The 13,953-nt window shown below is 41.2% G+C and overlaps 1 protein-coding gene across 1 annotated transcript in view; it reads left to right on the forward strand.

The window, feature by feature from the left end:
• The first annotated feature begins 5,905 nt into the window (after positions 1–5,905).
• The window catches only part of Ttc27 (tetratricopeptide repeat domain 27), a 121,246-nt gene continuing 113,198 nt past the window's right edge, over positions 5,906–13,953 (forward strand). The window contains exons 1-2 of the mRNA XM_051181867.1: positions 5,906–6,077; positions 6,983–7,160. Coding sequence (XP_051037824.1) covers positions 5,978–6,077; positions 6,983–7,160 — 278 coding nt within the window. The 5' untranslated portion in view covers positions 5,906–5,977. The remainder of the gene's footprint in view (positions 6,078–6,982; positions 7,161–13,953) is intronic.

A 13,953-nucleotide genomic window follows, 5' to 3' on the forward strand; every position in this document is an offset into this window, starting at 1 on the left:
CCTGGGTGAGGCTATTGTTAATTGGCTGGACCATGTGTAGCTAAGGGAATCTATTCTGGATTTTAAGCATTGATCTTCAAAAAACCATGTTCAGGCAATTACTCATTGAGCAAACAGCTCTAAAACTTGTTTTGATGGCTATATATCATTATGTGTTACAGAGCAGTGGGTCTTTCAGGTTGATCTGAATTATTTTGGTTGTTAATTTTTTCTCTTTGTACTGGAGAGATGGCTCAAGCCAACAAGACAAGATTTTGTTTTTGTATTTTTATTTGTGTGTACACCTGAATGTGTGTATGTACAACACATAAGTGTGGGAGCCCACAGAGGCAGGTGCCCTGGAACTGGAGTTATAGGTAGTTACGAGTGACCTGGTGTGGGCGATGGGAACAGAACTTAGTTCTTCTGCAGGAGCAGTGTGTTCTTAATCACTGAGCCATCTCTCTAGCCCCCTAACATTAATCACCAAAAACACATCAAAAACTGTAACGGCAGGGTTTTATAAACATGTGACTGATTCTACCTTAGATATGTTTTTGCCCATGACAGCTGATTTTTGTTGTAGAGTTAGCAGCTCAATTCATCTGATTTTGTCACCAGTCATTTGTTGAATCACCTGTCAGGCCAACTGTTGTGTGGAAGGACTGAAGGTTCTGGACAGCAGACATCAAATGAATGTGAAACAAATGTATCCAGAAGAATCTTGAGGGACCAGGAGGAGGACACATTGCAGACATCTAGGTTTAATCAAGAAAACAAGATGTGGTGACTCCCCATGTCTGCTTTACACAGCCAGTTTTCTGTGTGGTATAAATTTAGACACAGCATGAAATGTTAACAGTGTCCCATATCCCTTCTTTGTTGGCCCAAAGGAAAATGAAGGGTATTTATTACCCATATGCTACTCATTAGTCTGTTAACCATAAATCCCTGTGTTAGGAAATTCAAACTTTTTTAATGTCCCTGGGGCTAGTCTGTCCTATTCATTTTGTCAGCCAACGTTGAAGAAATACTTTTTTGATGACCACTCTGGTTATTTAGCTTGTATCATAGGACATTTTTTCTTAGATTTTCCTTAGAGTCTTTCACTGGAAATGGTTACAGGCTGTGTAATCTTCGTAAGGGGATATATGGGCCATTGCATTGTCATAGTCTTGGAATGGCCTAATTGTCCTAAGTAACAGTTCATTTTGCCTTGGGGTTGCATTAAGATTGTTATGTTCACCTAGAAGAAGCACTCTGGGAACAACACAGGAGGCACAGCTCTGGGGATGTTTTCACTCAACGATGTGGCAAAGAATTAAATGCTGAGTATGGTTAGATTCCCATCTCTGCCACACCACAAGAGCTATTTAAAATACTTTGTCTTGGTGTCACTGGGGGTTAAACCCAGAACTTTGCATATGCTGAGCATGCACTCTAATACTAAGCCAGACTCTTAAGCCCCTATTATTATTTGCAGATTATCATTTAGGGCTAGGGATATAGCTTAGTAGCAGAGCACCTACTGGGCATATGGAAAGCCCTGAGTTTAATCCTCAATACTGCAAAATGGCAAAAAGATCTTAATTCTTTTGTTGTTATATAATTTACCCCTAATTGTATTAGCAATGGCTGGAGGGAACTTCTTATAGGTGGTAGTGATGAGTACCTTTGGGGAAGGTTGGGTTTGATGAAGTATTGATTCCTTCACCATGAGAGGATCCAGCAGTCATTGTTACTTTATTTTCATTTATTGATTTTTTTTTCATATACAGCTGACAAGCCTATCAGGTCATGCATACAGTCCAACATGAAATGTGACATACGGTAAGAGAGGTGAGGTTCAATTTAACACCTCCATCTCCCACCTCTAAGATGTGCTCTTTGAACCAGCCTTGAAAACACATTATCGGTGTAGGAGAGATGGCCCAGTTGTCAAAAACTGTTGCTCTTCCAGACGACTTGGGGTCAGTTCTATAATGGGCAGCTCATTGCCTCCTGTGAATCCAGGTTCAGGAGATCCAATGTCTCACAGGCACCAGCACACATATGGTAGATACTCATGCAGACACACATGTATGTACCCAAATAAACTTTTTTTTCCCCATAAAGTAGTATCAAGGACCAGAAAGATGGCTCATTGGGTAAAAGTGCCTGTTTGCAAGTGTAAAAGCCTGAGTTCAGTCTTTGGTACCCACATGTCGGGAGGGGAGAACTGGCTCCTGGGTTAATCTACCAGTTTATTTATTCAGACGACAAGGGAAATTTAGATTGTATTCAGTTTTGGGCAGTGAAAGCACTGCCACAAATATTTGCAAACTTTTTTTTTTTTTTTTTTTTTTTTGTCAGTGCCTCATGTATGTAGCACAGGCAGACCTCATATTCATTATGTAGCCCAGGCTGTTCTTGAAAGCCTGCTTTTCTTGTTTCTACTCCCCATGTGCTGACATTCTGGTAAGACAGCATCATATCTGGCTTACAAACTTTTAAAAAATGATTATTTTATTCCCACCCCTCCCCCCTTTTGGTTGGTTGTTTTTTGGTTTTGGTGTTTTGAGATGGGAATCTCTCCACATAGATCTGATTGTCTTGGAACTCACTATGAAGACCAGGCCAACTTTGAACTCACGGAAATCCACCTGCCTTCCATGTACTTGGATTAAAGGTGTGTGCCAGCCTCAAAATGGCTATTCTTAAACACAAGGTTTATCAATGTACATGAAGGGAGTTAGAAATGCTGCAATACATTTGTAACCCTAGCTTTGTTAGTGGCCGCTGCAGTCTGGGCCAGTGTTTTCCAGGCTCTTAGTTAATGGGCTGAAATAAGGGCTCACACAGATTTGCAAAGAACATACTGTTAGGACTGACAATGAGCCACAGGAATGAAGATCTTACAGGCTCCAGTTACTGTTTGGGACTTCTTTTATAGGATTCTAGAGGAGGAGGAGTTCGGTTGCTAACTAAAGGGGATAGTTTGGTTGAGTCTCTACTTCAATTGAAAGATTAAATTATACAACCATTCCTCTAGTATGCATGCCCCACCCCATAATATATTTGATTTTAATCATATCCAAGCCCAATTATGAATATGTATAAGATGGCAAATAAGGGATTTCCCTAAAAGTTCATATTGAAGATAAAGTTTACTGTATTGTGCATATAGCCTAAACCAGTTCTGGCATATGTACTGAGAACACTAAGAATACTTCTGAATAGAATCTGTCTATGTTTGATGATCAGTAAAGGGAGGAGAAACCTGATGTGTTGTTCAGAGAGGGTGTGTGTTATTTGGAGAGGAGTGTGTACTTGTATGTGTGGGTAAATGTCTCACAGTGTCAAGTACATTGTTAGCAGAAGGATGTGCCACATAGCCCAAACCAAGTTGAGTCCCAGGTTGCTAAAGCATATTTCCTATGCTTGCCTGATTTATTCAGCAGTGTAGGGGAACTCTAGGTTCTGAGAAGGGAGGTGAGGTAAGAATAACATCATTAAAAATTTAGAGCCAGTAAATTAATTAAGAAACAGTGGCTTCCTCTTGACTTTTTCCCCCTACAGTGCTTATTTCTTCCAAGGGTGGGTAACTGCTGGCCTGAGCTGCCACCTGGGTCTGGATGGTGTGTCCCACTTAGGTGTCAGGCTGCAGGGGCCACACATGGGCCTAGTCCTTGCTCCCAGAGCTTTATTTTTGTCTCAGCAGTGCTGATGTGAGAAAAGAGGAAGGACTTGCAAAGGAGGCATCAGTGTGGAGGCACCCAGGCTTTCTGCCCATCAAAGCTCTGTTGGCTGTCAGAGTGAAGTGCACCGAATCCACCAAACTGTCAGTGTATACATTCACAGAATGGATATAAAAGTATAAAAGGAGAATGGCACTGGAAGAATGGCAGTCAGCAATTCTGCACAGGAAACTTTAAATACTTTAGATGTTTAGTGTAGTCTGCCTCAAGGATGAACAAAAAAAAAAAAAAAAAAAAAAAAAAAAAGTTTGGTGCTCTGGAAAGGGTGAAGGCTGCCAATGAACTCCACTGTCCTGTCAGGAAAGGTCACAGAAGCGGTCCCAGAAAAGCCAGGGCTCATCAACAGATCGTGTTATGAAGATGACTGGCTGATTAAGACGAGTGATCCTTTAGAGTTGGGTGAATTAGCATTGAAGAATCATAGAAGAAACATGTGACGTCTACTGTGAGTGAACCTGGTACCCCCAAACCCAAATAAAGCAGTGGGAAGTAACCTGTGCCAGCATGGTTGTCTTACATTAGAGGAGGACAAAAGACCTGAAACAACTTCTAGCAATACCAATGCATAAGAAACGACTCTCAACTTCCTAATGGATGCCAATAAACATGTTTTAAGACCCTACCTAGACTAGGGGCTAAGCTCTGGTGTGAGGAATTCATGACATTATCTATGGTTAAAAGTTATCAAGCTGGGTTTGATGAGGAACCATCTTTTAATCCCAGCATTCCAACAGGCAGATCTCTGTTAAGTTTGAGGATAGCATGGTCTACATAGCAAGTTCCAGGCCAGCAAGAATTACATGGTGAGACTCTAACCACCCTCCCTCTCCCACCAAAGTAATGACCAAGTATTCCATATTTCAGGATAACAATGTTGTCTCATATAATATTGTAACTCACACATATCCTCAAATCTCCTTTGGTTTTTTGAGACAGGGTTTCTCTTTGTAGCCCTGGCTGTCCTCAAACTCACCCTGTAGACCAACTCAGAGATCTGCTTACCTCTGCCTTCCAAGTGCTGTGTTGCATGTGCCACCGTGGTTTGGCTATTCCTGGGCTTGGTCAAAAACTTAATGTTTCTACTTCTCGTTAGAAATGCCTAGGTGCCACACACAGTACAGGGAATTGTTATACAATGTCAGATGAAGGACAGTGTTGTCTTAATTTTACCTTTGGCTGTACTGGCTGCTATTGTTTTTATACAGTGAAAAGAAGCAATGACTTTGCAGATGAGTGACAAACATTCATCCTCAAAGGGCGGGGGGGGGGGGGCAACAAGCTCTGTGCTCAGCAGCTGCCTCACTGGCAAGAGGATATATTTCTTTCTATTCCCCATTTCACCAAAGTGTTCTGGGTTCTACAGACCGGCCTGCAAAATTTCCAGGCCCTTAGCCCCTGCCACGTTTATGTGATGGCCGTATCAAAACCAGACTCCCCACCCCCCTTAAAGAAATGATTTATTTTATGTGTATGACGGGTCAGGTATGGTGCCTAGAAGTCCAGAGGACGACAATGGATCATCTGAAGTGACAAGTGGAACTGAGCCACAGTTTGTGGTTGCTGTGAACAGAGAGCTTGTCCTCTGTTGAGCCATCTCTCCAGGCGGCCCACCACTGCCCTCTTCGAGATAGTGCACACTCTTAGATGAGGCTGGTTTGGAACTCACAGTGCAGCTCAGGCTGGCCTCGAAATTACAGACCTCCTTCTGCCTCATCGTCCTCAGTGCTGACATTCCACTTCCCGGTTGGCGTTCGTGCACTTCCAGTTATCCCAAGGATAGCCTATGCTGAGGCAGTTCTAGCCTGGGGCTCAAGGGCTCCACTTAGGAGGCCAGTAACTTCTACAGCCTCCGCCTGTCTGTTGCGAGAGAAGGTTCTGGGTATTAATCTCCAAGGGCTTGGTTTTGCTTCTGATAGTCGAGTGTTCGCAGGCAGATTTTGCTTCCAACCTCTATCTCCCCACCTAGAAATGCTGCCATTTCCACTGCCCAGACGCCGCCAGCCGCGATGCTGCGATCCTATCCTCTGCGCTTGCTCACAACCGAGTCTCCGGTTGGTCGCCTAGGAGCGTGGGCCTGTTTTCCCAATATGCTCTGCGCTGCTGTCATGGCTTCCCCCATGTACCTGTGTTCTCACATGGGACGCTAGCCCTGGAGGTTTTGTAAGGTTCCTGAGGCCACTAGAAGGCGGCGACTTTGGTTCCTCCTTTCGCTTCCTCCTCCCTCGTCAGACCCTGGCCCGACCCCTTTTTGGGGTACAGTGATGCCGGGCGTGATGTGGACTCCGGAGCTGGCACTTCTGAGGGGCTTCTCCACGGATGCCGAGCGACTGCTCTGGAAGCAGGAGGGGACCGGTGGCTCAGGTGGGAAAGCTGCACCTTCAGGGAATTAGGCTAACGCCAGAGCTGTAAGGACAAGGGAGTGTCGGGAGGAAGAATTTTTGTTTGATGATCTGAGTGAGATCTGTTGATCTTGAAAAGTCCGGGAAAGGCAGGGCAGACTTGACCTGTTTTTTTTTTTTGTTTGTTTGGTTTTGGTTTTTTTTTTTTTTTTTTTTTTTTTTTTTTTATTTATTATGTCTGTAGTGTTCTGCCTACATGTATGCCTGCACGCCAGAAGAGGGCATCAGGTCTCATTATAGATGGTTGCTGGGAACTGAACTCAGGACCTCTGGAAGAACAGCCAGTGCTCTTAACCTCTGAACCATCGCTCTCCAACCCCTTGAGCTGAATTTTTAAATTTAAGATTGACAAGTAAAAGAGAGGTCATCGGGGGAAAAAATAAATCGCGGTTGTAAAGTGTTGAGGCAGGTATGAACTGGATGATATGAGAGGACCGGTGTATTTGGATTGGCCTCCTGGGGGAGAATACTGAAGGTCAGACCTCAGCAAAGGAAACTTTTCCGTATCAGTTGGAATCTTTCTCAATTTCCCCAAGGGTGTTAGGCTTATTTTTTAAATTATTTCTCTGTGTGACCTCTTTGCTGCTCATAGTCATTGTAGGTATCCTTAATTCTAAGAGAGGTGATGTTGGTAGAATATGGAAGATTTGCTCAACACCTAGTGATTAATGTACAGCCAGCATTCTGTTTATGCCTTTTTGCATATTAAGATATTTATGTAACTGGGGGCTGGAAGGATGGCTCAGCCGTTAAAGGCTCACAACCAAAAATATTTATGAAATGGATTGTCATTTACACTTAATTTCTGTTGACCTTACTGGATTGGGTTTTTTTTTTTTTTTTTTTTTGTTTTGTTTTTAATTACAGATGTTGGAGTTTTCTTAGACTTGCTGTTAGAAGGGAGCTATGAAGCCATTTTCTTACATTCAGTGACACAAAATATTTTAAATTCAACAATGATGGCTGAAGAAAAGATTGACCACTACCTGGAGAAGCAGATAGTGAATTTCCTGGATTGCTCTTCGGATTTGGAAGAAATTGAAAGGTAGAATTTTATTTGAAATTTCCATAGAGAAACACACTTTTGCAAGGGGGTGGAGAGATGTGCTTACACTGCTATTTCAGGGGACCAGGTTCAATTCCCAGCTTCCACTTGGTGGCAACTACAATTTTAGGGGATAGGCACCAAGCACACATGTAGTGACATGTATACATCCAGGCAAACCACTCATATAAATAAATAAAATTTGAATACCTTTATATCACCTTGACATCATAAGGCCCTATTATTTAGCGATTGTTGTTAAACCTGGACTTGTGATGTGTCAAGTAATGTATGTAAAATGAAAGTGGTATAGGATCAAAATGAGGTGTTTTTGTTTTGTTTCTGATATTATTTTTGAGACAGGGTTTCTCTGTGCATCATCTCTAGCTGTCCTGGAACTAGCTCTGTAGACCAGGCTGGTCTAAAACCCCAGAGAGCAGTTTTCCAAGGGCTGGGATAAAGTGCAAATGTTTTAAACGAGGCAGCTCATTTTCTTTACCTTGAAGCGTGCTTTTTCTAGGTTATTGAGAGATGCTTGCCTTTCCATTTACTATGTTTTGGGTTTTTATCTCTGAAGAGATTAGAGAACCTCATGTGTTTATCATGGAGCTCTCAGTTTACTTTTCTTCAATTAGACAGCCTGCACACTAGTCAAATCTAAGCCTTCCAGAGGCTTCTCTTTTACTGTCCTGTGTTTGTTACTGTACTTGCCCTTCTCATCCATCCATGATGTCTATTTCAAAATTCTTTTTTTTCTTTTCTTTTTTTAAAAATTTATTTTATATAACAAAGTCCAATTAAATGAAAACAAACATTTATACACAATATTTGGGAATTTGGGCGTTGTTCTTTCCAAACTACTTCCTGCTGGTAAGGTGCATTGTCATGGGGGATTCGAAGAAGATTCAGAAATCCTGGCTGTAGTCTGTAAGGCTGCTTTGTCCAGCTGTTTTGAATGTAGGATCACCTGGTACTCTGTTTCAGGCGGTCTGGCGTGATCAAACCACTTTAGTCTGGAAGGAATCCACATCTTTTCATTTTCTGTGGAAACAAAAATAGAAATCCTTTTCCCCAGAAACTTGTCCTTCAACTTAAATTTTGGAGTCAAAGCATTTTTGTTTAATTTAATTTATTATTTTACATGTCGATCCCAGTTCCCCCTCCCTCTCTCCCTCCCTTGCTTTTACCCTGTCTGCCCTCTCAAATGCACTCTAACCACCCTCCCCTCCCATCCCCCCACCCCAATTCCATATGTAGGGGAATGCCATCCAGTTGGGGTCATGTAGATCTGACAGGTCATGTGAAGTAGGGACTAGGGCTTCTCTCCTATCTCTAGAATAAGGCAGTATCCCTCCATGGGGGATGTGTTAGCAAGGTCCTTTTGTGCACCAGGGATACATCCTGGCTCCACTGTCTGAGGTCTCTTAGACTGCTCAGTCCTTCTGGCTGAGACCCATATTCAGGGGGGCCTGAGTCAGTCCCATGCTGGCTTCCCAGCTATCAGTCTAGTGGCCGTTAGCTCCTCCTTGTTCAGGTAAGCTGTCTGTATGTGCTTCTGCCTCCTGGTCTTGTCCTCTCCATCTGCATCTGGGTTCTAGTTCGACTCAGTGTTTATGTATGGGTGTTTGATTCTGTTTTCAACAGGCATTAGTTGAGGCTCCATGGAGAAGTTAGTTGTTGATCTCACTCTCCGGGAAGAGCATTTATGATAGCCTTTCCACAGAAGCTCAAATTGTTAGTTGGGAGCAGTCTTGTAGTTCTCTAGACCTTTCTTTGTGTTGAATTTTATCTTCAAACCAATATTGGCTCCCTCTTTTATGTTCTCTTTCTCTGTCTCTCTCTCTCTCTTTCCTATCTTCTATTCCTAACCAGGCTCAATCTTCCTGGTCGCACATGTTTTCCTTTCCTCCCCCTCGTTTTCTCCTACTTCTCTCTCCATTCGCTGCCCCCCCCACTTCACCTGAGCTCTGGGGGACTTGTCCCTTCCCAGTTCTGTGAGGGACTTTATATGAATCTCTTAGAATACACCTTGTATCCTAGTTCCTCTGGTGATGTGAATTATAGTCTGGTGATCCTTTGATCTAGGTCTAAAATCCATATATGAGTGAGTACATACTGTGTTCCTTTTTGTGACTGGGTTAACTCATTCAGGATGGTTTCTTCAAGTGCCATCCACTTGCCTGTGAATTTCAAGATACCATTATTTTTTTCTGCAGAGTAGTATTCCATTGTGTAGATGTGCCACATCTTTATTAACCATTCTTCAATTGAGGGGCATCTAGGTTGCTTCCAGGTTCTTGCTATTACAAATAGTGCTGCTATGAACATAGTTGAACAGATGTCTTTGTTGCATGGATGTGAATCCTTTGGGTATATGCCTAAGAGGGGGATTGCCGGGTCCTGTGGTAAACTAATTGCCATTTTCCTGAGGAAATGCCATACTGATCTCCAAAATGGCTGTATGAGTTTGCACTCCCACCAGCAGTGGAGGAATGTTCCACTTTCTCCACATTCTCTCTAACATAAGTCATCACTGGTGTTTCTAATTTTAGCCATTCTGGCAGGGGTAAGATGGTATCTCAAAGTTGTTTTGATTTGTATTTCCCTGATAGCTAAGGATGTGGAACATTTTCTTAAGTGTCTTTCAGCCTTTTTGATTTCCTCTATTGAGAATTCTTTCTTCAGTTCTGTACCCCATTTTTTAATAGGGTTATTTGGTGTTTTGTTGACTCGTTTCTTGAGTTCTTTGTATATTTTGGAGATCAGCCCTTTGTCGGATATAGGATTGGTGAAAATCTTTTCCCAGTCTGTGGGCTGCCGTTTGGTCTTGTCCACTGTGTCCTTTGCCTTACAGAAGCTTCTAAGTTTGAAGAGATCCCACTTATTAATTGTTTCTCTCAGTGTCTGTGCCCCTGGAGTTATGTTCAAGAAGCGGTCTCCTATACCAATTTGTTCAAGGGTACCTCCTACTTTCTCTTCTAAGAGGTTCAATGTGGCTGGATTGATGTTGAGGTCTTTCATCCATTTGGACTTGAGTTTTGTGCATGGCAACAGACATGGATCTATCTGGAGTCTTCTACACACCCTCATCCAATTGTGCCAGCACCATTTGTTGAAGATGCTGTCCTCGCCCCATTGTATAATTTTAGCTGTTTTGTCGAAAATCAGGTGTTCATAGGTGTGTGGGTTAATATCAGGATTTTCAATTCGATTCCATTGGTCTACCTGTCTATTTTTTATGCCAATACCAGGCTGTTTTCAGAACTATAGCTCTGTAGTAGAGCTTAAAGTCAGGAATGGTGATGCCTCCTGAAGTTCTTTTCTTGTATAGGGTTGTTTTTGGCTATCCTGGGTCTTTTGTTTTTCCATATAAAGTTGATTATTATCCTTTCAAGGTTGGTGAAGAATTGTGGTGGGATTTTAATGGGGATTGCATTGAATCTGTAGATTGCTTTTGGCAAGATTGCCATTTTTACTGTGTTTATCCTACCTATCCAAGAGCATGGGAGATCTTTCCATTTTCTGGTATCTTCTTTAATTTCTTTCTTTAGAGTCACAAAGTTCTTATTATATAGGTCTTGTTTGGTAAGCGTTACACCAAGATATTTTATGTTGCTTGTGGCTATTGTAAAGGGTGATGTTTCTCTGATTTCTTTCTCTGTCTCTTTGTCGTCTGAAAAAAATAGGGCTACTGATTTTTTTGAATTTATCTTGTATCCTGCTAGTTTGCTGAAGGTGTTTATCAGCTGTAGGAGTTCCCTGGTAGAGTTTACTGGGTCGCTTATGTAAACTATCATATCATCTGCAAATAGAGACAGTTTGACTTTTTCCTTTCCAATTTGGATCCCCTTGATCTCCTTTTGTTGTCTTATAGTATTAGCTAGAACTTCTAGTACGATATTGAAGAGATATGGAGAGAGAGGGCAGCCTTGTCTTGTTCCTGATTTTAGAGGAATTAAGGATTTTAGAGGAATTAAGTTTCTCTCCATTCAGTTTGATGTTGGCAGTTGGTTTGCTGTATATTGCTCTTATTATGTTTAGGTATGTTCCTGTTATCTCTGACCTCTCCAAGACCTTTATCATGAAAGGGTGTTGAATTTTGTCGAAGGCTTTTTCCGCATCTAGGGAGATAATCATATGGTTTTTCTTTTTCTGTTTGTTTATATGGTGGATCACGTTGATAGATTTTCGTATGTTAAACCATCCCTGCATTCCAGGTATGAAGCCTACTTGGTTATGGTGGATGATTTCTCTGATGTATTCTTGAATTTGGTTTGCCAGTATTATATTGAGTATTTTTGCATTGATGTTCATCAGGGGTATTGGCCTGTAGTTTTCTTTCTTAGTTGTGTCTTTGTGAGGTTTGGGTACCAAAGTTATTGTGGCCTCATAAAAAGAGTTTGGCAATGTACCTTCTTTTTCTATCTTGTGGAACAGTTTGAGGAGTAGTGGTATTAGTTCTTCCTTGAATGTCTGGTAGAATTCTGCGCTGAATCCATCTGGCCCTGGACTTTTTTTGGTTGGAAGGCTTTCGATGACTGCTTCTATTTCATTGCAGGTTATAGGTCTATTTAAGTTGTTTGTCTGTTCTTGATTTAATTTTGGTAAGTGATAGTTATCCAGAAACTTGTCCATTTTCTTTGAATTTTCAATTTTTGTGGAATACAGATTTTCAAAGTATGACCTGAAAATTGTCTGGATTTCCTCTGTGTCTGTTGTTATGTTCCCCATTTTGTTTCTGATTTTGTTAATTTGCATGTTCTGTCTCTGCTTTTTCATTAATTTGGATAAAGGTTTGTCTATCTTGTTGATTTTCTCAAAAAACCAACTCTTCGTTGCATTGATTTTTTTTTTTTTTTTTTGTATTGTTTTCCTGGTTTCTATTTTGTTGATTTAAGCCCTCAAGTTGATTATTTCCTGGTGTCTACTCCTGCGGGGTGAATTCGCTTCTCTCTGTTCTAAGGCTTTCAGTTGCGCTGTTAATTCTCTTATGTGACTATCCTCTATTTTCTTCATATGGGCTCTTAGTGCAATGAACTTCCCTCGTAGCACTGCTTTCAAGGTGTCCCATAAGTTCGGGTATGTTGTATCCTCATTGTTGTTGAATATTAGAAAGTCCTTAATTTTTTTCTTTATTTCTTCTTTGACCCAGGAGTGGTGCAATTGCACATTGTTCAGTTTCCATGAGTTTGCAGGTTTTCTGCTATTTGTGTTGTTGTTGAATTCCAATTTTAAAGCATGGTGGTCTGATAAGATACAGGGGACTATTCCTATTCTCTTGTATCTGTTGAGGTTTGTTATGTCACCTAGTATGTGGTCGATTTTAGAGAAGGTTCCATGTGGAGCAGAGAAGAAGGTATATTCTTTTGTCTTTGGATGGGATGTTCTATAGATGTCTGTTAACCCCAGTTGAGACATAACTTCTGTTAATTCTTTTGTTTCTTTGTTGAGTTTCTGATTTGTGGTCCTGTCTAGTGTTGTGAGTGGTGTATTGAAGTCTCCCGCTATAAGTGTGTGCGGTTTTATATGAGCTTTGAGTGTTAGTAGTGTTTCTTTTACGAATGTGGGTGACTTTGTATTGGGGCATAGATGTTCAGAACTGAGACTTTGTGTTGATGGATTTCTCCTGCGATGAATATGAAATGACCATCTTCATCTCTTTTGACTAATTTTGGTTTGAAGTCTAACTTGTTAGATATTAGGATATCTACGCCTGCTTGCTTCTTATTTCCATTTGATTGGAAAATCTTTTCCCAACCCTTTACCGTGAGGTAATGTCTATCTTTGAAGCTTAGATGTGTTTCTTGTATGCAGCAGAAGGATGGATTCTGTCTTCGTATCCATTCTGTTAGCCTGTGTCTTTTTATAGGTGAGTTAAGACCATTAATGTTGAGTAAGGACCATTGATTGTTGATGCTTGTTTGATTTAGGTTTGTTGTTGGCAGTGGTATTGTGAATATATTTGTTCTGCTTCACCCTTGGTTTCTGGTGTAGTTGGATTATCTGTTGCCTACATTTTTGTGGGCGTAGTTACCTTCCTTGGGTTAGAGTTTTCCTTCCAATACTTTCTGTAGGGCTGGATTTGTAGATACGTATTGGGAAAATCTGGTTTTGTCATAAATATCTTGTTCTCTCCATCTGTAGTGATTGAAAGTTTTGCTGGATATAGTAGCTTAGGCTGGCATCCGTGTTCTCTTAATACTTTGAGAACATCTATCCAGACCTTCTGGCCTTGAGGGTTTCCATGGAGAAGTCAGGTGTAATTTTGATAGGTCTGCCTTTATATGTTACCTGTCCTTTTTCCTTCGCTGCTCTTAATATTCTTTCTTTATTCTGTATGCTAGTTGATTTGATTATTATATGTCGAGGGGGTCTTTTTTCTTTGGTCCAGCCTATTTGGGGTTCGGTATGCTTCTTGTACTTTTGTGGGCATGTCCTTCTTCAGATTTGGAAAATTTTCCTCGATGATTTTGTTGAATATGTTTTCGGCACCTTTGAGCTGGGCTTCTTCACCTTCCTCTATGCCTATTATTCTTAGGTTTGGCCTTTTCATGGTGTCCCACATTTCATGGATGTTTTGTGTTAAGGATTAGTTGGATTTATGATTTTCTTTGGTCGGTGAATCTATTTTTTCTAGTTTATCTTCTGCGCCTGAGATTCTCTCTTCCATCTCTTGAATTCTGTTGGTTATGCTTGTGTCTGTAGTTGCCGATTTTTTGCCCAGCTTTTCTATTTCCCGCAATCCTTCAGTTTGTGTTGCCTTTATTTTCTCTATTTCAGTTTTCAAGTCTTG

This window comes from Phodopus roborovskii, unplaced genomic scaffold (genome assembly GCF_943737965.1).
Source record: "Phodopus roborovskii unplaced genomic scaffold, PHOROB, whole genome shotgun sequence".
NCBI classification, from domain to species: domain Eukaryota; kingdom Metazoa; phylum Chordata; class Mammalia; order Rodentia; family Cricetidae; genus Phodopus; species Phodopus roborovskii.